This window comes from Manduca sexta, chromosome 4 (assembly GCF_014839805.1).
Source record: "Manduca sexta isolate Smith_Timp_Sample1 chromosome 4, JHU_Msex_v1.0, whole genome shotgun sequence".
NCBI lineage: Eukaryota > Metazoa > Arthropoda > Insecta > Lepidoptera > Sphingidae > Manduca > Manduca sexta.
Window position 1 is genome coordinate 6,189,957 of NC_051118.1, and position 24,952 is coordinate 6,214,908.

At 33.7% G+C, this 24,952-nt stretch overlaps 1 protein-coding gene across 3 annotated transcripts in view; it reads left to right on the top strand.

The window, feature by feature from the left end:
* The window catches only part of LOC115450848 (A disintegrin and metalloproteinase with thrombospondin motifs 16), a 198,858-nt gene that overhangs the window by 80,000 nt on the left and 93,906 nt on the right, over positions 1-24,952 (top strand). For all 3 annotated transcript variants that reach the window (XM_037440819.1, XM_037440815.1, XM_037440821.1), the window contains exon 2: positions 4,315-4,408. In XM_037440819.1, coding sequence (XP_037296716.1) covers positions 4,322-4,408 — 87 coding nt within the window. In that variant the 5' untranslated portion in view covers positions 4,315-4,321. The remainder of the gene's footprint in view (positions 1-4,314; positions 4,409-24,952) is intronic.

Sequence of the window (24,952 nt, forward strand, 5' to 3'; positions counted from 1 at the left end):
TTCGTATATGAACGAGTTGACAGTTTCTTAAACATTACGTAACCGGCCAGTACTTCATAAAATATTTTTAACATGTTCCTTTTTTAATTTTTTGCCTTCCAAAAATCACGTGTTCGAAAGAGGTTTCTTGAAAAAAGTATACATAAATAAACAGTATTAAAATTGGCCGGCAAGAAAAAAAAATACAATTAAAAAAGCCATTCGCTTCCACCGGGAGGGTATTATATCGCAACACTCATGTTCGCGTGTATAAATGTTGTACAATATTTTTGAACCTCTACACGAGCGGCAACACGGCTAATTTGTGATGGTCCTCGGGTGGTATTACTGGTGATATAATTGACAGGTCTTTTGAAATACACCGTTTAATATCTTAGTGAGTCATCTTAATTTGATTTATACGGTAAGTGCATTCATTATAAAGTTTATTTATTACGATATTTAACGAGTCTGTGTGGGGTATGTCTTTTTGTATGTTGTTACTCCCAGGAGAAGTGCTTTATGAGTTCAGCCAGTCATTTGTTTTGTGAAATAAAATTGATCGCGGAATTAAATTAGTTTGTGGACGCGAACGAAGGTACGAAAAAAGAATAAATGAATGTTTTCGTGTTTAACCAAAAACAAGTCAATATTTAATTAATAATCTGGTGCGTTTATGTACTATCACTTTGTAATTTTCATAGGAATTATATTATGGTTAAAGATGAATTTATGTAAATAAATTCACATCTGTGTTGCACACGGCAAAATAAATGACATATTTAAAACAAAGGCGTTTACAGAATTGTTTTACGTACAAAAAAGATGACGATTTTTTATTTCAGCTCATAACAATGCTTGACAATGTATCACAGACGTGATATTTTTAAATTCCTGACATGTTTGACAATAACGTTCTGCTACTTGGAGTCAATGGCCAACGCCCTATGGCTTTACCGGCCTTTCTTCCTTTGCATATAAAATCATCGGGCCATGAGGCCCGATGGCTAAGGCTATGAATAGTTCCAGATTTTTTGTTGGGTGAATGATTGGGCGCTGGTCTTTTACTTTTTTATTTTGTTATGGATTAGGTATTAAGTTTCTAATTTCAGAGTAAATTATTTACGTATTTACATTAAAATTACTATTCTTCACGTTACAACAATAAAAAAGGAAGAATTCGAGTTTGGTCAAAATTTAAAAATGGAACGCCAAAAAACTAATAAGCATGCATGTCAACAACCAACGGGTCCAATCAACGAATTTTTATTCACACTTTATCAGACCATACGAGTCCCGAATGCGGAAATACAGGACACAGACCTCAGGTTTGTTCATATTTTGTCCCGTACCCGCTTCGGAGAAATGACAATGTCCTTAGCCGGCCAGTCCGTCGACCCCGCGCGTGTGCCTTTTTGTTTGCCGGCTGCCTGGCTGGAGAGGAAAATTTTTAATCTATGAACGTATATTTTTAATATGTTTTTTTTTCTGGCCAGTGTTATTTTTGGTGATTTGAGGTTTTATCTTTTTGAAAATAATAGATTTATTCAACTGTCTTAAGTATTTTTTTGGTTGTGACATATTTCCGCTATTGGCTGCGGTAGGTAATTAATGTGTTTACTAATGTAAGGTAAAAAGTGAATCTATTTAAATTTGGCCGATTCTAAGATATAAAGCCGTTGTTGACGCAAAGATCTCAGCAGAAGATATGACAACACAATTAATCTATGAAATCTGATAAAATATTTTGATAAAACAAAGCTAGTTTGTATGCCAGATGCAGTTGAATAATATGTTTGTCTTTTAATCTCTATAATTAAATAATTATCGAAGAAAAGTGTATCTGGGGATATAGAGTTAATTTTTTGTTAAGATAGTTAGTCACGAAACTTTGCTTTAAACTTAAGTGAAATCAATATATGTAGTAGCTGTGGCGTAGTTGTATTGTGCGCGGCACGACCACTTCGACGTTCTGGGTTCGAATACCAGGTCGGGAAAATTATGGGTATTCTGTTCAGTATCAGTCCAGATTCTGGAACTCCGATATAGCAACAGCCTTCTCATCACATCATGGGACGGAACACATGGTGAAGACTGTACTATCCCTTCGGGGTAAATGTAGGAGTAATGCATAATGATATTTCCATATACGTATATCATAAGGAAATTGACATGCACAAATATCAGATGAAGGTCGCGGATTCGATTCCCGCTCACTTCCGACGTGTTTATCAATATGTTTAACATTGCACGTATGCACTCGGCCCCTCTGCCTTATCTCGCGATCAGCTGCGACCGCTACCATAGTCACGAACTCGTCGCGTTATCACTCGAATGCGGAGCGCTTTATCGCTACCATCAGAAGCGTTTACGCTGCATTTTTGGTATTTTTGTGTGTGGTTCTATGAAATTATATGATTTATTTGAACCCGTAAAATAATAATATCAGCCCTGTATTATATACTGTCCCACTGTTGGGCACGGGCTTCCTTTACTACTGAGAGGGAATAGGCCTTAGTCCGCCACGCTGGCCTAGTGCGGGTTGGTAGACTTCACACACCCTCGAAAATTCCTATAGAGAATTTCTCAGGTATGCAGGTTTCCTCCCGTGACATATTTATACATTATTTAGCTTCCTTCGTTATTAATCCTACCAGTTCGGAAAGCAGTTCTCACCAGAGAAGAACGGGCAAGAAACTCTGGTGTTGCTCTTTTCAAAATCATTCTAAGGTTTACAGCACATGATAAAGAGGAGAAAAAAAATGCAATTATTTTTTTATTATTGTTTAGAGTATTTTATTTAGGGTAGGTAGGTACCTATTTTTATTATGTTACCATCGTTCTAAATTACCATCAAAGAGTTTTGACGCTAACCTAACCTAACCTAACCTAAGCCAAATCATTTCTGTAACATTTGCTGGTGGTAGGATATAATTTATATCCGTCCGGATAGCAATCAAAGTACACAAGGTGTTAAAATCCGCCATAGTGACCCACGAGTGTGGCGCGTTCTGGGATCAGCCTGTGTATATGCGGTTCAACTGGCCGGCATAATTATGTCGACTATCGAGGGGTAATCATCTACATTTTATTGGACTCCATTTCACTAACCGTCACGTGCAGTGGCGTGTCCGTATACAAAAAACATATTTGAAAAATTCGAAATACTCAGAGTGGTCCCTGCATAGTCTATGGCAAAATAAAATAAAGTCGTTTATTATAAACATTATAAGAAAAGAAAAACATGATTAATTAATAAGACAATCGCTTTGTTATAAACTTGTTAATTGAAAAAAGTCAATGTCAACATTTTAATATTATGTTTATCCTGAATCTGTATTTTGTAATTAAAATGAATCACATATGTTTATTTTTGCACCCAACTTATAAACACTTATCAGTTAATTACCAAATGCGATTCGTTTTAATTATTAAAGTCATCTCAAATTTCTGGATTCCTACCCAGAAAATCACACAACTTAATTAAGAGAAATGTCGGTCCGTTATCATTAAAATCTGCGATACGTTCATGGTAGCCGTGATTACAATTTGTATGATAAAGATCCAGCCGACTCGCCTCGGCAATTGAGAATGATCTGCCTGACATTGGACGCGAAAATAACATTGTATTTAGACCTTTTATGTCTGTTAAAAAGCCGATGGTCCGTCCATAATAAATAAACACTGAGAATGTAATCATAATTCAAAAAGGCTTCGACCAAAAAGTTGATATATTTTATAGAAAAAAGGTTTAGATTAAAACCTACTTAGAAGAAAAAAAAAAGTTGTTCGAAATATGAATTAAGTATAAATCATTTAACTCGCAAATAAATAATTGCATATCAAATGGAACCTATAATTACGTTCTTTATTTTAAAATTTATGTCCAAAATATTTTATTTATTATCTTTAATTCACCTCTAGGTATTTAAAATAAAGTAAAAAATTATGTGACGACATTATGTTTATTTAATATTGGTTTAATAGCTGCAATAATTTATTCCTATTAAATTGTCGATTTCGGTAACGTGTCTACGGTGTGAACATGATATGTGATGTTAAGTCTTATTATGTCAAGACTCCAGTAGTTACACTGGCTACAGTGTCCTAACCGGAACACAACAGTGACTACACACTGCTCCTTGGCGGCCGAAATAGACATTGTGGTAGTACCTACCCATAGAGACCTAACAGTAAAAATATATAAAATTGTAGTAGGCATAAAACTTTTGTCGGGAGTTAATAAGTTGCAGTAATTGTTTTATACATATAACGTCATCCGAGGTCGCACGGTTTCACCGATCTGTTGTTTTATATTTTATTGTTTTATTTCAGATACATAATGGAGTCGCCGTATGTATCGGCCCACTGGCTCTCCGCATTCGTTCTTCTCTGCTCTTTCTTCTCCACCCACACGCTCAACACTAAGGTAAGACTATATATTTTCCACAATGTTCCTCGCTGAGAATTTATTGTTTACGAACTTATTTTCATAAATTGTGACGAAACAGAAAATATAATTGTGTACATTTTATTAAATGCTAGTTTTTGCTCGCGGCTTCGCCCGTGTGAAAAGCCGTTCTCACTACAAAAGTTCCTAAAACATTACGATTTATAGCGCCATCTTTTTAAAAATCACATTATAATATTTCCCATGATAGCAAATTACCAAGATAAAAGGCCTATGTGTTAATTCGGCCATTGTATTTTCGTGTACCATTTTTCATTCAAATCCGTTCAGCTGTACGAGCATTTACATCTTACCAACATCGAAATATGCTCCTATTTACAAACTTTCGCATTTATCATATTAGTAAGATTAGTAAGATCAGTTTATAATATTAGTAAGATTATATTTTATTTCAAGCTATACTTAATACCAACATTTAATTACATTTACTATTCTAAGAAACATGGGTGAAATCGTAATTCACATTATAGTAACGTCACAAAATGTAGAAAGCTAAGCTGATATTTACGTATTGACATTTTCAAAAACCAAACATTTAGGTATGTGGCGACGAATCGCGAAAATGCCAGTCTAATCGGCCCGAACATGACTACAACCACTCCAATAACAATTCACGATTATGAAGATTTTAAAAACTAAACTTACAAGTAACAACTTTACAGTATACTTTTAAAGCAAGCGATTACTTACCTGAATATTAAATAGTTCGCTCTTTCACCTCCTTATTAGATATTTAAATCGTATGTTAAATTATTAGCACAGTGATTAGAGGATAACATCTGTGAATCTAAATATGCAGATTGTCCTTTTACGGAGTCCAATTATAGGTTCGTTCGGTGAAGTATCTAATTAAAAATCAACAGATTGTATAATCGATGGTCCATTAAGTGTTCCATTCGTGCAGATGGCATAAATACTGGAAAATGGAACACCTGTTAGTTTTTTTTTTATTTCTATTTTACAACGTTCTGAGCAGGCCACGTGCTTTGTATTCTTCCGATGTTTATAACGTTGGCACATTTTGAAAACCGAATGACGGTAATATGAACAAGAAACTATATTTTTCAATTATGTCACGTGGGAAAATGAATATTTTTTACTTGATTATTATGTCTTTGTTTTTATAATGTGATTTATAAAATATCGTCAAAACAATTCAAAAGAATTGCAGTGGTGAAATTTGCGCGGGAAATTGTAAAATGACAGCTGTCAAACATCATCCGCCATGTTGCAATACATCAACATTTATTGGATGACCGAGTGAATTATCGTTTTTTTTCGGAAGTTACTCAGCATTCTATCGGTTTGCGCACAGAACATACATAATTCATACAGTTACCGCATTACTTTCACATCGATACGTGGTTTTGACGCCATTTTCTTAGATATTTAGCGGCGCGAACTGGCCATTTTTGTAACAATGTTAGTTTAGACACAAAATATGCAAATCGCTGTGATTTTAGTCACGTTTGTAAGATAAAACATTACTCTTAAATGTACATAAAACAACTTAGTTTTGTATAGATGTGACAATTTTAACATGGAACTTGGCGTTATGTGTTTGATCTTTGTAATGTTTTTTGGAAGTGTGTTTGTCATATTGACATCTGAGTAAATAAATAATATTATCCTAACTGAATACATAGGCATAGGCGAAAAATCTAAAATTTACTATTACAAGCATAAAATATGTTAAAACAACGTCCATAATTGGTACAAGAAAGCACGTAATTCATTTTCAAACCAAGCAAAAAACAATCAGAATAATATTTACTAGTAACTTTACATAACGGCGAAAAAACGTTAATGCTAATAAATTTAATAGAAAGAAAGTAAAAAACCAATTTAGCAATTCTATGCGAATTCTGTTCGTGTATAATCACAACGCAAATTAAGATGAACTATATACTATCAAGCAATCTTGTCAAGAATGATTGGTGTGGTTTTTGACCGCCCAAAACTGTCATGCGGTTGGCAAGAAAAATTATATCAATATTGAAACAAGCTAGTTATTAACAAATTAATCGAGCGGTAAATTTTTATCTTTTAATAGTTCCTTCACAGGGATGCGTGTGCAATTCTTTTTAAATTGTTTGGGGTCAACCACGCCCGGTCAATTATTTCGTAACTAACTGGTCATGACTCAATCGGTGTCCTGCTTATCTTGAATGAAACATCGACTGAATGAAAGTACAAAAAAGGTGCTTACATCATACTGGTTCCCCAAGGCATTTTTTTTCACGGTCGCATGGCGATGTCATCCAATGCTTCTTTGGTAATTTGAAATTATCCGAAAATAAACCTTATTGTATAGATTAAGATTCTTGAAAATAGTATTGATAGAATTTAGTGTGATAAAGCTGCCTCCGCGCCATTTTTTAAAGGCACCTTAAATTCATTAATATATTTACTCAATATTTATTCATCTAAAATTTTATGAGTAACACCAGGATTGGACAAAAAATAATAAAAAAAATATTTACGTAATATGGCAACTTCCCATATTTGGTATTAGATTATTTTTAGAGATCTTAATGTGATCAGTGTCGTGTCAGCTGACATTAATTGCAATATTAAGTTCATAGCTCCGTATTAGGCTATAGATTTCTATCTTTACTGTTGTATAATATTGTAAATTCGCAAAAGCATTTTTGTTTTATAAAATACTGCATATTAATCTCTAAAATTGAGGTTATAATTTTGTCAATTTTGAGGTTAGCTGGATCAATCCCGGTTTCAAATCTTGTTTCACTCCGGCATGAAGTAACCTGAAGAGTTATCAAGAAAAGATGGATGAATAAGTTTGAATGTTTGCTTAAAGTAAAGACCTCTGAATGGATTTCGTTGAAATTTAGGTTATACCAAGTCCAGATTCTGAAATAATATACGCTACGTTTTATCCCAGAAAAGTGTATAGTGCGACTTTTATATTGAAACAGAATTGTCGCGCTATCGCAGCCCCAAGGGATACAACAAGAGATAAATTTCATTATATTACCTTCTTAGACTAGTGACTCCTATGTTGCTAGCCGAGGTGCGAATTTTGCATAACACTAATAAAATGTCGTCTCAGAAACGTATAAAAATGAACTGGTTTGAACACTTTGAATATTCTCACATTAAGCTCACAATGTATGCTACATTATTCATTCCGACCAACACTTAAGTGGTGTTTAACTTCAAAGAAATAGATAAAAGAAATTTTTATAGCTAGCGAAGAAAGAATAGCAAATAAAAATAATTTATTGGTGTATTAAACAGGCCCTTAATTGGTATTCTGCGTAGTCGTTAGCGAAATGGATGATATAAATATTAAAAGGGTTATTAATTTTATTAAGGCAGATAAAATTATTGTAATTGATAATGAGTTTGGTGCAATCGAATCGAATTTAGTCAGTGAATTCGTTCGTACGCGTGCTCTCATCCATTAGTATCGAAAACAAAGTTTATGCCAGCCAGGTCGTGAATTTTTGGAAAACAATAATTGCGTCTCATACTATGAACATTTTAATGCCAAGCTCAAAATTATCGATTACTCTACTTATTTCAATTGGGTACACTTAACAATTATCATTGCTATGCAGTGGCGCAAAGGGGTTATGAGGGGCGGGTAAAAGGTGCAGATTTTAAGTTTTGCCAAATTTACCAGTGGCTGGGGGAGCGCGTGAGCGTCGTGACTCTTATGAGTTGAAACACCGATTTTACTCTGGTCGGGGTGGTAAGAACCCACACAACTGTTGCTATACCTTCTAAAAAACCAACGTCTTTAATTAAATACAAAAAAAACTTTTTCTAACCTGCAATGACTCAATTAAAACATTGTCCCACCCTTCAAAACATTACAATTACTTTTTCAAATTCCACTCTGTAAGAATGTCATTGAACAAACCACGATACAGTCATTATGGCAACCATAGCCATATTCAAATTTACCCAACGGGTCAATCTATCACCATTAGGTCAGACGTCAAGCTGGACTGATTTAAAACTTGATCAAGAGTATTGACCTGACCATTTGTGTTGTGGACCGTTAGATGCTTTATAATAATGATCAATCACATTAAATTATGGTTATGTTTGACTAATGAAATACGTGTGTAATTAGATTGAATTATTATGACACCGCCATAATGGGGGCTAAGGCTGATGAACTTTTCATCACGGTTTGAACTGTGGGTCGACACGTGCGTGTAAAATTGGTTTTCTATGATATTGAATGGTCAATTTTTTAATAGAATGTATATCATAAATGAAATAGAAGAATGGCTACTTTGCCGAGGTTTTAAAAGGAAAATAGAGATTGATATTTATCAGGTTTCTGTGTATTGTTTTGAAATCTTAATCGAAGTATTGCATATTATCATTAAAATATTTTTAAAAACATTGATTCACCTTTATTACTCTTCTGCGGTTATTTTTTTACACTTCGTATTGTCACATTAAAATATTAGACATTTTTTATATCAAAGATTTAAGGCAGAATTTAAATTGTTCTTTCGAAGTCGGTTATTGCTTCATTTTTCTTAGCTACCTTTCTCTGCTGTCTGAAGTCAGTTATTGCTTCACTTTTCTCAACTACTTCTTTCTGCTGTCTGAAGTCAGTTATTGCTTCAGTTTTCTTAACTATCTCTCGCTATTGTCTGAAGTCAGTTATTACTTCAGTTTTCTTAGCTACCTGTCTCACTCTGTCAATTCTACTAACAAAACTTACGAACTTGCTCCAACACCACTGGCTCCATAACAACTGAACGTAGCAGAACATATTAACGGTAACAAATGCTTCAAAACACATCCCACTTAGTGCCAGACGGTAAATGTACTCTAAAATTAAATATACAAGATTAATCACCATAATAAACCGGCGAAATCAAAACATTCATTACGCGATCACTATCAATATCTTTCTCCACACATAACAGTCAATACAATTTATACGGTCGACTGTTTTCCTTAAGACCCGCGAAGGCATTACTCATTTGTATTGGGATGCTATTTAAATCATTTCAAATTAATGTGTAGCTGTGGTTTAGGTTATTTGCATTTTGTTGTACCGTTGAGGTTATTAATTATGGGGCACTTTCCAGGGTAAATTGATAACAGGAAAGATAGTTTTGGTCATTGACGTAAATTTTATAGACACGAACGTCCATATACTACTAGCTTTTGCGCGCGACTTCGCCCGCGTGAAGCAGTTATCCGGGATAAAAGTCCTGCTAAAAAAGTATCCGATTTAATTATATTTATGGCTCACTATTTTGGTCATAATGGCTTCCATATAAAAAGTACATATATGATGCTATTGCAGACTTATTTAGAGCTATTTAAGACAAACAATCCTACGGTACATCATCTTTGTCTAACTCCAACGGTTTAGGCAGCGTACGCCAAGATAGCAATTTTTTTCCGACTTACTTGTTATGTTTCGTTATATTATGATCAAATTAAACAAAATCATTATAAATTATAGCCTATGTGTTATTCTGATATATAACCAATATTACTGAAAAGTTTCATCCAAATCCGTTTAGTAGTTTTTTCGTGAAAGAAGAACAAACATTTATCCTCACAAACTTGACCTTCAGAACACCTAAATACTAAATATTTTTATATGATACAAGACAATATGATCAGATCTATATCTTCACATAATGATTGAACGTCCAAAGAATAGATAATAGAATGAATTTTTTCGTGTTTTATACACGTACGCCTAGAGGTAAAATCATGGTTGCGATCATGTTGACACATTTTAAATTTTATAATGTTTTTATCAAGCCATTCGTAACTGACATTTAGAGTTACAAATTTATCTCTCTGAATTTTAATGTGCTCCACATTAGCTTTATAGATAGTTATGCAAAAAGTGTTTGGGTTTTCAAACGGGTCTATGTAGGTACTAAAATTGTGTTTATGTATTTGCATACGATCATTCGTTGTAGGTACAAAGTTGGATACCGATAAATCGTTTTGAAGTATCGTAGTTTGGTCGTCGTCGAATATAGACGTAAATGATACTCAAATATGGTTCAATTTTATTAGACTACCGATAAATCGTATCGAAATGTCGGTAGAGATTTAGCCGTCGCACTGACACATGACAATGTTATATAATTTGTTGATTTTGCAATGCCTTTCTTTTTATTTCTTTATTGTAAATTAATCGCTCATACTTGAAAATTATTCTCAGTTTATATTCTGTGAAGATCGTTGTAGGTTGTATGTTTATAAAAAAAAGTACGTATGTACTTATTTAATCGTATTTAATGTACAACTGTTTGTTTTTCCTCAATAAAATAATTATAATAATAATCGTAATTCAATGTTCTTCTGTTTATGTCACCGTACAAAAGGTCTTAAAACCCTCCATAATGGCCCACGTTAGTATGTCGCGTACCGGAATTAGCCTGTGTATATCCGGTTCCAACAGGCCGGCATAATTGTGTAGACTGTCGAGGGGTAATCATCTCTCGTCAGTCGACATTCTACTGGACCCAACTCCACTCACCATCAAGTGCAGTAAGGTCGCTTTGCTGTTTACGTAAAAAAAAATGAAACGATTTATTTGAATCTGTAAAATGTTATACATTATTTAGATTCCGTCAATATTGACTCTAACCAGTTCGGAGAGCAGTTCTCGCCAGAGAAGAACGAAGAACCCGGCAAGAAACTCTGGTGTTGCTATTTTTAATCAGTTTAGGGTAAAGATTACAGTGCATGATAACGTGAGAAGAGAAAAAAAAATACAATTGGTTTTTTAGAGCAGTTCATTTACTGAAAATACTCCTGTATCAAATATTAGTAGACCGACATACTAATAACATTTGTTCACTACACAAGGTTTTTCTAGTCAAAATACTAAGTTTATCATAAAAATCGCACGTCTGGTACACTTTGAGTTCCATTGAGTTACGAAATATAAAAGCGTTAGAAGTAAGCAATGACCTCAGCATTTCATAGTGTTTCAATCAAAACAACATAAAAATTTAATCCGATTAATAAATAGAAAATTTAAGTTCATGTTTGTATCTCACAGTTGAAACCGGTAAACGGATTTTGTTAATATGTGACTAAAACTTGATTATTGAAGTTTTAAGTTACAATCTAAGTATTATGCAAGTTTTTCTCACAATTTCGCCTGTTTAAAAGTCCTTTCATAGTATAAATTATAATGGCTAATAGTCTTTATTTACTAATAAAGATAGAAAACACAAAGAACTGAAAAAACAATAAAAATACAAGTTCAAAAATATTCTAAACTAGACTATACTACAAAGCATGTGTCCTGAACCAATTCAGATAAATTTGCTTATGTATCTCCATTTACTTGAAATTATTATATTATATATACAACTGCTAAATTAATGCAGTAGATCGAGAAATACAAATTAAAATAAATATCAAATATACTCTCAAATGTAAAGACTACTACAAAAAAATAATTATGTGAAGTAGTCTATAACCTATCTATCTGTACATATTATAAAACAAGTCCCCTTTTCTGTCTGTATGTTATCGTTTTTCTCAAAATCTACTCAACGCATTTTTATGAAATTTGGCATGGGAATAGTTGAAGAACCTGGGAAGGTTATAGGCTACTTTCTATTCCAGGAAAATATATAGCGGGACTTTTATCCCGGAAAACTCCTTTATGAGGGCGAAACCGCGAGCAAAAGTTAGGATTCTTAAAATTCCCATATAGTAATGGTAGTATGCTGAGATAATTTAGTTTTCTATTAGTAAAATAATTTTTTATATTCAAACCAGTAGATTCAAAGATTGACGGACAAACAATTTATTTTTTATTTATATAACAACAATATTAGCACATTTTATCACGTTAAATAATAAGCACGTGATTTAGTTAATCTTAAGAATCCGTATCTTCAGAATAATAAGGGTTAATTTCGCCTGAATGGTTACTTCAAATGAATCTCAACAAAACCTCCATAATGTATAACATCGAAAATAAAGCGTTAAAGTCAAATGGAAAGCAATGTCCTTCAACTTTACAACCTGGCGATTATTGTCGGCGCTCTCAAACGTATCCACAACACAATTAGTCTTTATTGCTTTGACATTAAAGTTTATTTTACAATAAATTTTTAAGTTATTGCCCGGTACATCAAGCATGTCAATCTGAAGATAAATTATAGAATTTTATAGAACGCGGTCGTTTTCTAGATTTTTTTCTTGTTATTACGGGGAATGACGTTGAGCAAGAGCAAAAAATTAATATACAATAGATTACATTTGATGCCATTGGTAATAAATGAGAAAATGACAAAAACCTTTGACACTACGTATTCTTTTCTTTACACACAATATTTTATTTTTTAAATCCTTTATGACAATACGAAATATAGCGTAACTATTTTTAACTACTTATTAAATACGGAAAACACCAACACGCCATATTTTGATGACAGATTTAAAAAAAAATCTGCACCAGCAATTACTTGATTATAATTGGACGTAAAGGTTGCTATCTTAAATTCTCTTTTTTAGTCGTAAAACATAAGCATCCCTCAATTATAATAAGCATCCCTCAATTATCATGAATAGCATTAACACCAATCATTTTTAATTAATTCCATCTTTTATTTTTGGTTTACTAGACAGCACGTCTTCGACAATACTCATAACTTCACTGAGTCACTCTCCCAAAACGGTGTGGCAGGTTCATCTTGACATTTATCGATAATTACATCAATTAAGGCATGGATACAGCCTTATTGGACCACACTACGACCTAATTTGCGGCGAGTTTTTATGCCGTTTACGTAAGGTTCATCATCGAGCTGGTTTATCAGTTTCATATATACGTATATGTTTGGAATAAATTAGTGTTTGCAACTAATTCATCGATAATGTATGCGATTAATTTGTAACGAGGTTATGTTGTATCCATCTTGAAATAAATGCGTTCGTGCGTTATTTAAGAAGATTTTTTGTAATTATAACCCCTTCGTTCCCTTTGTCAGCAAAAGTAAGCAAAGGTCTTACCCTCTCCCCCATGCTACGTAAGCATAGGTATAATGTTTACAATTTTCTAAGTTATTTATTTATTTAAAAATTATATATTTGTAATAACTGTTCAGTGTCTGTCTTCCATATTATCGAAATCATCAAACCACAGATCCCCCACCACCCTTTGCTGCATACGTAATACTTGAACCGCCCCTAAGTGACTGTTTGTCATCTTTAAACCGCTGGACCAATTTTGGAAAGTATTGATTGAAATCGTATAAACAGACATAAACCACTTCTTGTTAAATCAGAATTCCACACCGGCGGATTGGCGACCAACAGCTACACAAAAAAGATTTTAAAAAGGAACAAATGGCATAATTAGACTAAGGGCTAATTTTTCAATCGCCATATAAATGTTATCCATCAAATAAATTATAACCTAACTGATTTTAAAGGTGAGACAATTAACAACTTTATACATACAACTGTAATTTTTTATTTGTTTGCGTTGTAATACTAATTAATAAATTTTATCTGATGATTGAACTGCAGCCCTAATTACTTAATACATGATTGAAGATCTCTTTAACATTCTGCCTAATGTAATGCTAATCACAGACAAATTGTAAATACTAAAAGTACTGCCTGTCATTGAAATAAAAAAAAAAACACAGCTTCAGAGCTGCTATTAGGTAGATAGGACCTATTCTGGGAATCAAATTAGCGCTAAGCAATGTAAAAACGGCCTTCTTAACTAATAATTCAAGGAAATAATACCCACATCAAAATATTAACTCATAAAAACAATGTTTTAAGATAATAAAATGCAACCGCAAACTGATGTTCCATTCACAAGATGGATTGATTTTTCCGCCTTTTCTACAAATAAAATATCGTATAACGATTCACTGATTGCTATTGAAAAAGTTGATGAAATTGTTAAACCATAAATTTTAAATGTCAGAGTGCGTACAGTTTTTTGTTTAATACTAGAAGCTAATGAAGTTTTAATTAAAGAATCTAACCTTGATGTAAATGGTCTTTTAAAATTTGTGAATGAATTTGACTGAGAGCTTGAAGCAGGTTTGCAACAGTTTAAAATGGTAAATTTTGAATAAGAATATTATGTTATAAATAGGTATATTGAAAAGGAAATAAACAGAACAATTACAAAGTACATGATAAATACTAAAACAAAAGTAAATGAAAAAATGAGCTCGAAGGAAGAATGTTTAATGAAAGAAATTTCTGAATTAATGAAAAAAAAAAATAGACATAAATATACTCGTACATCTCTTAATTTATCCTATATGATACACAAAGATTTCAGCTTTGTTTCATCAACAAAACCCAAAACAATAATAATTTCAAAACTATAACCCCGCTAAGCCAATTTTTCCAGATGAATTAACGAATTCATGAATGAATCAACCTATTAAACACCTGAGAACTCAAAAGTCTTGTTATAAAAACAACATAAATTAGTATACCAAAGACGTAACGACAGAGGCTCGTAAAATATACATTCATCAAGCAAGCCATCATAAAACACGCCGGGCTTGTTAACGCGATGTTTTAAAATATAGTCAGGGTGCCCTATTCCGTCTACGAGGTCGTCTTTTTTCAATTACGGGTGATCTAAATAAAGGTCTGTTTGGAAAGTCATATATTCAAATAGGGCATTTTTTGACGCTTACTACTGACTTCTCGTGGTAGGTCTCTCATATGTGAGCGTCCGCCTGGGTAGGTACCACTGCAATGTTTATTTCTGCCACCGAGTAGCAGTGTGTGTTCCGATTTGGAGGACATTGTAGCCAGTGTAACTATTGGATATAGTAAGATTTAACATCTCATGTGTCATGTTGGCGAGCAGCAGCCCGTTGTCAGCATTATAGTGTTGGTATTATTACATTAATGAAACAAAAATAAATTTATGTCACTAAGCTATAATAATAAAGTGTTTATTTTATACCTTAATATTTTACAAAATATTGTCTTTAAGACATCATTGATATGATTAGATATATACCAAAATATATATATTTTTTTAAAAAAATTACGCAATTTTACGCCATTGCAACATAATTAAAACGAGGAAGACGGAAGGTTCAAGCATTTGGGAAATACAATTTTATTACTGAGGATGTACGTCATATCATGTCGAAATTGGTATAAGTAGTATGAATACAAAGATGTCAACCGACCACATCCTAGTGACTAATCCAGTTAAACATTTATATAATATAGGTTCTTAGAAATGTAACGTTTGTTTTTATTACTTAATTATAGCTTCTGGTCATTCGAAGAATAACAAATGAGGTAACGATGCAAAATAAAATTGAAATATTAAAATTTTGGCTATAAGTAATTAATTGCATAAATGTAAATGCGATAAAAAAAAAAACAAAAATGTTTATTTACGCTATTTAATTTTAAGCTGAGAAAGTTTAATTTAAGTGGATAATTATATATCTATGTTAGTAATAGAGAATAAAGTGCAAAAAATACTTACTTAGTTACTTACTCCGGTGGGCTCAATGAACCAAGGTGAGTCTTGGCCTACGAAACGAAGTCCTCCAGTTATCCCTGTTCTGTGCCAGCTCTTAAACTTACTAGCTTGAAGTTGATGCAGGTCACCTTCCACCACATCACTCCAGCGGTATCTATGTCGGCCGGCAAGCTGTTGGTCGACTCAGATGTTCACCTTTTACTTTCCGATCTTCTCCCAATGTTCTCAAGATGGTCAAGCCAGCGTAGACGGTGAAAAAAAGTACACACTATTATTTACACTAACAGACAGAAGGACACACTTCATCATTTAAACCTAAGGACTAAAAGTACATACTTTATGATTTAGACTTAATGATAAAAGAAATCAAATCTTCTATTCGTATCAAACATCGGCATCAGAAGACGACAAATGATTGAATAGGTTTGATCCCTGACCCACAAGCCTCGTTACAGCCTCGTTCCGCTTCAGCAACGAGCCCTTGTGCTAACAAGTGCCTCTCAAATATTTACATAGTGACGAACAAATTTAAACAATTCATTATTAAATAATAGTTACTCGCATTAAGTAATCACTGATGAACGTCAATCTGCCCTGTGATCTACATAGTATTTATTACTTATTACATGTCCATAATTTTTGTGCAGGATTCATTACAATTTATTCATAGCTTTGTCGTTTGAATATTACCAAAACTACACATTTATAATGTTTTACCACTTCTATATACCCCATTTCTTTCCGGTAGTCAAAGATCATTGTATAAAAGATGCCAAAATAAGAAATAAAACTAAGAAAAATCTTCCATAGATTAAGTAATAAAATTGCAATAAAATGAAAGGTCAATATCCGTTTCAATAAAGATCTCAACACATATTAACAGAAGTTTATTCTAAAAAGATCATTAAAGTAACATAAAATAGTAAACACGCAGCACTGGAATTTGAGATAAAATCTATGAAAGACAGGACAGAATGCAAATAGCCTGATGATGATGATAACGCTAAGAACAAAGAAAGGCTTGCAGGAAACGTATATTTTACCATATTTATTTCTGGCTAGCTTTTGCCTGCTGTGTGTGTACAAATCCGTTACTGGAATAAAAACTAGCCTATATCATTAAAGGATAATGTTGCTTTCTAGTTTCCGATACTGCAATATTTATAAGTCAAAGCTGAATTATCAGAGGTTAGTTCGTTTATTAAACTTTATAATATTTGAGTAATTGCTGATTTATATTGTATTAAAAACGCAAATGTCTGCAACTCTTGGTGCTAGGAGTTAGAACCAGTAAGAGGACAAAGCCTACTGCGGAAGGTTTGACCAATGCAATATGGAATGAGGCCAGAACCTGATCTGCAAGCCTGCTGGTGGTAGGATATATTTTATATCCCCAGGATAGCGACCACCGTACACAAGGTGGTAAAACCCGCCACAGTAGCCCACGTAAGTGTGTCGCGTTCCGGGATTAGCCTGTGTATATTCGGTTCCAATGTTGATTGCCAAGGGGTAATCATCTCTCGTCAGTCTACCAGGTTTAGTGGGGTCGCTTTGCCATGCACGTATTAAAATTATTATTATAACGAGTTTACAAAATTCACCCTGCGCAGTTCAGGTCAACTCGAATCAAGTAAATATTTAAAGAATCTCATGCACGCTTAAGGTATGTTTGTTAAAATTGAAGTGCGGTGATCCTTTGTTAACTACAAACATATATGTACTCTTGCTTAATGTTAACAAGGTGTATTTTACCTTTTAACAACATAGTAAATATTGAAGAAAGCATATTTTATGTTCGAATTCTTTACAATACCTAATGATTATTACGAATCATCGAAAAATGCGTTTTACCTGAGCATAAAGGATGTAAAACAGGTAAGCGTATTAAAAATACCCAGAGGTGATATCGATTTGCCACTAATTCTTGATCAATATGTCTCAGTATTGTTAAAAATCATAAAAATTATACAAATTCTGAAATATAACAACTTTGTGTCCATATTAATGATATAATTTGCGAAATCATGGACAAAACGATGTTTGTACGAATTTTATTACTCAATTACGTAGTGAGTTGTGGTCAAAATATTGTTCTGGAAGTATTTGCGAAGGTAATGTTTGTAATGCTAAAACACTAAGGAGAATTAACTGAGATTCAACTAATGCCGCATTTTGTCTATCTTAATCATACGTATTGTGAAGGCTTTATCTAAACGATTTCAGGACCCTAATTCCCTATGCCTATGGATGTAATAAATAAATAATGTATGACAATTGAAATTAGCACATATATTACCATTCCACGATAATTTCACAAAGACAACAAGATCGTGTTACGTGTTTACACATAGAGAATAAGACCCCTGGAAAGTCATTTATTAATAACAATGTGCTAAACGCTCTTTTTACAGTATTAAACATTATATTAACAAAAATAATTAAAGAATACAATTTTAGACATTTTTGACTACGTGCAACCAGAGAGAATAATAGAATAGTCGCCGCGTGACATATCTTCTCTTCTGACAGTCTGCCCGAGCAGCCGAATATTCCGGAAACGCCCGATGTCATCGGCTAGAATAGCGACCCGCAATAAATGTTTAAATTAATAAATTATTATTCATTTTATATGAAGAGTTAGTTTGATTGAACCCGAATATTATCTCTGGTAGTGGCGAAGGCTGAAATTTTCGAAAGAGAACCCGACACAACATATAAGTATCAATATGCATAAGTGGGTTCTGGAAATCAATCCAATAAAAATTAGATTTTGCATAGGGTACGAAAGGGAAGCCTGCAGGAATCAAATTATATGGACCTTTCGCCACTGATCTCTAGAACTACTGCATTGAAAATTTCTTTACCAATAAAACTACATTATAACTCGTAAGCTACTTTTTACTGTGAATGTGGGCGAAGCCGCGAAAACTAACTAGTAAGAAATAAGGCAAAGTGAGATATCATCAGAATGTAGATCATTAGGTTTCGCCAAATTTGTGTAATTACGTTTCATTTCAAGGTCTTTACGGATATTAAGATTTTATTGCTCTACGAAGGTAATTCAACTATGTTTTATGGATTTCCTTTCGCGGAAATCATAACATCCTTAATATAATTGTTTACATAACGTTTGGATGTTTGTTAATCTATTTGTGAGGGATACTTAATATATTTTGTAACTGATTGGATACAGAGCAACATACAAAACAAATGAAGAGCGGATTTAAATTTTGTTAGTATTATGCACAATATATTGAAGCGGCGATAGCTGTAGTTGTGGAACGAATTGCCAAAACGAATGTCTGCAGGTTCAAATTTGAAATGCACCCACCTGAGACTTTTCTAAAATTATGTGTGTATTCTTTGTGAATTATCGCTTGCTTTAACGGTGAAGGAAAACATCGTGTGGAAACCTGCATACCTGAGACGTTCTCTATAAACATTTTAAGGGTGTGTGAAGTCTACCAATCCGCACTAGGCCAGCGTGGTGGACTAAGGCCTAATCCCTCTCAGTAGTAGAGGAGGCCCGTGCTCAGCAGTGGGACAGTATATAATACAGGGCTGACATTATTATTACATTATATGCACAATATATTATTTATTTTCACTATATATATATAAATATACGTCAGCGGACTTAATGCCAAAGGTATTCTCTCCCAGTCTAACTTAGGGTGATACAGAGATGAATAAGGTGGGTGCATCGAGGTAACTTGATATTTTAAGATATGAATAAACATAAAAGTAAATAAGACAATAAATAATAAATACCTACGTATAAGTTTTATTACAAATATCTAAATACGTAAAAGACAAATTATTATAACGTAATATTGTGAATTAATGTGGTGACTTCCTTTGAACTGGTTTTGAAAAGAGCAACATTAGAGTATCATGTCCGTTTCTTTCTTGTTGAAACTGCTTTCTTGGGCGTTAGAGTAAAAAATGACATTTAAAAGTTGAAATAAATTATTTCATATTATTATTTTACTAAAGTCAATAGGAATACATTCCGTATTCCATTCTGGGATCAGCTGGTGGACACCCAGTGTGATAGACCGGCATAATTCTTGCAGCCGTGAAGCACCGCTAGTTTTGCTTGATATAATCTTAAAGTGTGGAATTTGTGCCTATTATAGTGATAGGCTCGCTCCCTATTACAATATCATGGTATGGAAGACACATGGTTAAGTGGAGACGTGTGTGTATATGTGTGTATGCTTGTTTGTGCGCGTGTGTTTGTATTTAAGGTGTCACATGGAGACATCTGTGTGCATATGTTTGTTTGTTTATATGTGTGTGTGTATGTGAGTTTACAATCGAAGGTAGTTTTCATATTAAATTATTTGCAATTTAATAATGTAGTAAGTTTTGTAACGTATACATATTACGACATTGATATCAAGCGAATTTGTCTAACGTTTTTGCAAAATTAATGCTAATGTTACGTTTATGGCGATGAATGACACAACTGAGATGTTGCAGTTTCGGCTGGGTTTTAGGCGATTAATATTTTATATAATGTTACGCAGAAATGTATGCTTGTGTGACAATTAAATAATGTTTATGATAAGTTTCCAATACATAGAAAAAAGAAGTTAAATCAACTATTGAATGACTTTCCAGTTCAAATGTTTGTGATAAATAAATGATTTTTTTTGTATGTTTGTCAGAAGTTAATGTAGAAACAACTGAATTGATAAAATTTGGTATATAGATAAATCATGTCTTGAATTAGCATATAGGCTACATTTTATCCTATTGGTCTTTAACGCTAGAAAAATATTTTGTGCGGACAAAACCGATAACAAAACCTAGTCACAAATAAATATGCAACCCGTCCAAACGCAATAATTTTGCGTAACGCACGCGGCTAACCAGCGTATCCAAACACCCAATTATATTGTTAGATTTCCGTTGCAGGGAAAAATTGCCGTATTGCAATCAATTGCCTAATAAGTTTCTTACTATAGATTAAAGTTGGTAAACAATAGTTTTGGGCTGTAGTTTGGTGGCTTCGCTCAGAAATTAGGGCAATTTTTTTATGCTCATCATTTGCTAAAGGTCGCTGGCAAAAAACTGGAAGCGACAAGTCAGAAACCAGATGAAATGGCACATATTGGAGAAGGACTATGTCCAGCAATAGACTAAAATAAATTATGATGATATCAACATCCAGCCAGTGACTGTCGTACACCAAGATGTAAAATCCGCCATAGTGGACCCAGTGTCGTGTTTCAGAATCTATACTATTATATAAAGCTGAAGAGTTTGTTTGTTTGTTTGTTTGTTTGTTTGTTTGTTTGTTTGTTTGTTTGTTTGTTTGTTTGTTTGTTTGAACGCGCTAATCTCAGGAACTACCGGTCCAAACTGAAAAATTCTCTTTTGCGTTGGATAGCCCTTTGTTCGTGGAGTGCTATAGGCTATATATCATCACGCTATACCCAATAGGAGCGGAGCAGTAATGGCTAATCTCAGGAACTACTGGTCCAAACTGAAAAATTCTTTGTGCGTTGGATAGCCCTTTGTTTGTAGAGTGCTCTTAGTTGTATATCATTACGCTATAACCAATAGGAGCGGAGCAGTAATGGCTAATCTCAGGAACTACCGGTTTGAACTGAAAAAATATTTTTGTGTTGGATAGCCCTTTGATCCCGGAGTGCTATAGGCTATATATCATCACGCTATGACCAATAGGAGCGGAGCAGTAATAAAATATGTTACAAAAACGGAGAAAAATTATTAGTTTTGAGAGCTTCCGTTGCGTGCGCTGCGTAAACGGTTAAAGTTATGCAACAATGATGTATGACGGGATTGTTCCTCTTAAAAAGTTCTAAAAAATATATTATAAAACAAAGTCCCCCGCTGCATCTGTCTGCCTGAACGTGTTAAACTCAAAAACTACCCAACATATTAAGATGAAATTTGGTATGGAGACAGTTTGAGACCCTGGGAAGAACATAGGCTCCCGGGAAACTACTACTTTTATAACGGAAAACTTTAGCCTGAAAAACTTCATAACGCGGGCGGAGCCGCGGGCAAAAGCTTCAATCTATATATACCTAGGTGCGAACAAATGTAATAGGACAGTTTCCTACGTTTGATTTTAAACATTATATTATATTTAACAGAAAGTATTCAGCACTGCCATGAAATTTCTAAAGTAGTGGCCTCATTGGCCGCACATTAGCTCCGTCCCTTTCTACTGGTAAATTTTGTAAGGGTATTGTTTAGCCTATTCGCAGTGTCCATAAAAATAGATAAATGACCTTAACTTTGCTCTTAATGCTTCATTATTCCGGCCGTAACCAATTGACAATCATGACACTGTTTCTATGTAGGCCGCGTTACAAAATAAATATAACAAGCAATGGAATTGTGTAAAATTATTTTAATTGTGGATACAAATTATTGTAACCGCCAAATTATTAAATTTGGCGTCAAACTTAAGGTTATAAATACACCATAAACCGCCAAATTATAAAATTTTGCCGTTCTTGGTATATTTTATAACCTTAAGTTTGACGGTTGTTGGTAGGGGCGGAATAAGGGGGGATCGGTGGGGACTGTCCCGAACAACATCTTAAGTTTTTTTTTATTGCTTTGAATGACGAGACGAGCTTGCCGTTCGCCCGATGGTAAGCGATACGACCGCCTATTAACAGAAGAATCACCATCTAACACCTTGAATTACAAAGTATTGTTTGGTATTCCACTGCGCTCGCCATCCTGAGATATGAGATATTAAGTCTTATTATGTCCAGTAGTTACACTGGCTACAATGCACTTCAAACCGGAATACAACAGTGACTAAACACTGCTGCATGGCGGTAGAAATAGACATTGCGGTGGCACTTTCCCAGGTGGACTCTCACATATGAGAGACCTACTACCAGTTAAGTATGTAGTAGTTTACTTTTTAGTCTTCTTGTGAGATGGAATGTAATATCATTTTCTCTCCAAAATCAAAAACAAAAAGACCTAGTGCGTGACGAATTGTTACGAAAACATCCCTGACTCCACATTCCTTTATATGGGCCATTGTATTTATCAATCCAGGGTTAGGTTGCAAGCCCTTAGGGTCCCCTGGTGAAACTGTAGTCGTTCACGCAAAAAATAGACACAACGGCGTGTTAGTTAATTACCAACCATAATGTAGAATAAAAAACCGTCATATCTTGTTTGCGCATATCGCAATTTTTCCAACTAATAAAGACATTTGCGTTAAGCGACATCCAGTGAAACCTCACCGACAGCTTTCCACGCATTAAACGCAGGACGTCGATTTGCCGTGCGGACGCCCGGAACTACGTATCATTGTGTACGTGGAGATTTCCTTTAAAATATCCAATGATGGTATCTAGGTTCCGATAGTAAACGGTGTAAGTTATCTGAGGCATTCAATGAAGTCAGAATAAACACATACACAATATTTTTGTCCTCGAAGTGGTAGGCAGAGGTGCAATCAGTGTATTACGCCCCATGATGTGATAGTGTGACAGAGAATTCAGACTTTTTATTGAAAATTATAAGGAAACTATTATTATAGGTCTACAGAAAGAAGAACTATAGGTATACAAAAGGTCCACTATTATACTATAAATCTTATCTAAAGATTTCCAGAATGATATGCTAGAAGTAGCGACTAGTAATATTGGATTAAAATTATAATGTCAATGCTCAATAATGGCATAAAAGGAAAAACTCTAAAATAAATAGAATCTGTGATGGATAAAATGTCGAACGGATGTCGATCGACGCGTTTAGAATAACATCCCGTCGTGATTGTTACATTCAAATTGTGTAGAAATACGATGCAACTAATAAATATTAATTTACTTAGGAATATCATAAATGCGAAAGTTAGTGAAAACGCAAAAACGGCTGAACGGTTTTGGATGATTCACATAGCTAAATTTGTTACTTTTCATCCTAACAAATAAAGCGGAACTTTTATCCCGGAAAATAAAATATCTATTATAAAACAAAGTGCCCGAAAGCTGTTTGTCTGTACGTGATCGATATTCTCAAAATATACTGAACGGATTTTTGTATGGTTTTTACTAAAAGATAATCTTGAGGAAGGTTTAAGTTAATAGTACATTACGGTTTAATGTAAATTTGCTGAAATATAACGGTTGTAAAAAATCTCGTGGGTCGGGATTTACGCGGGAAATACTTTGTGACACACTGATTTCCACACGGGCGAAGTCGCGGGTACAACTAGTACACGTATATTTGTCGATAAAAAATATATTTTGATTCTCTACGTACGAACAAGATACACATCAAATGGCAATACCTTAAATGTCAAACCATGCCAAATAAAAAAAATCGGAAGTAACCACTGGGTGACCGTCGGCCGAGATAACAGCTGGCGATCACGACTTTCGCTTTGTCGATAATCGCTTCCCGGTCGACTGTTTATACGAGCTTCGGCAAAGGCCGACAATCGGGCGAGTTGATTGGTTATTCTTTATGCGCAGTGTCAGGGCCGAATTTACATATATGTTTATGAAAATGATTTGTAAAATATATTTGGTAAAGAATTATTATATATTGGCAGCACCTTTAAACCAATTATTTATTAGTTATAAATGAAATGATTATTATAAACCTACTTTTTTATTAAACCTTCACAAAGTCAATCAGATTTCACGAAAACACTTAAAATAACTTACGTATTATAGATACGTAAAAAAATTATTTTTCCGTTTTTCGTAAAGTTTGTTTTGTTATTTGGAAAGATATAGGAATCAATATGTCCAGGAATGTAAAGATATTTCTGTCCTTGCGGATTGCTCACATTATATAGAACTATATGCCAAAATTTCCTTTTAGTAAATGTCTCAATATTTTCGAGATATTGCCTTTTAAATTTTATTTATGAGAAATTTGACATTGACCACTTTATTTTATGCCATTTATACAAATTTTATCTCTGATCTTATAGATATTTTATTTACGCACTATTTTAATATTATGAAAGCTAAAGTTAACACTCCATCTACTACATCTGCAGG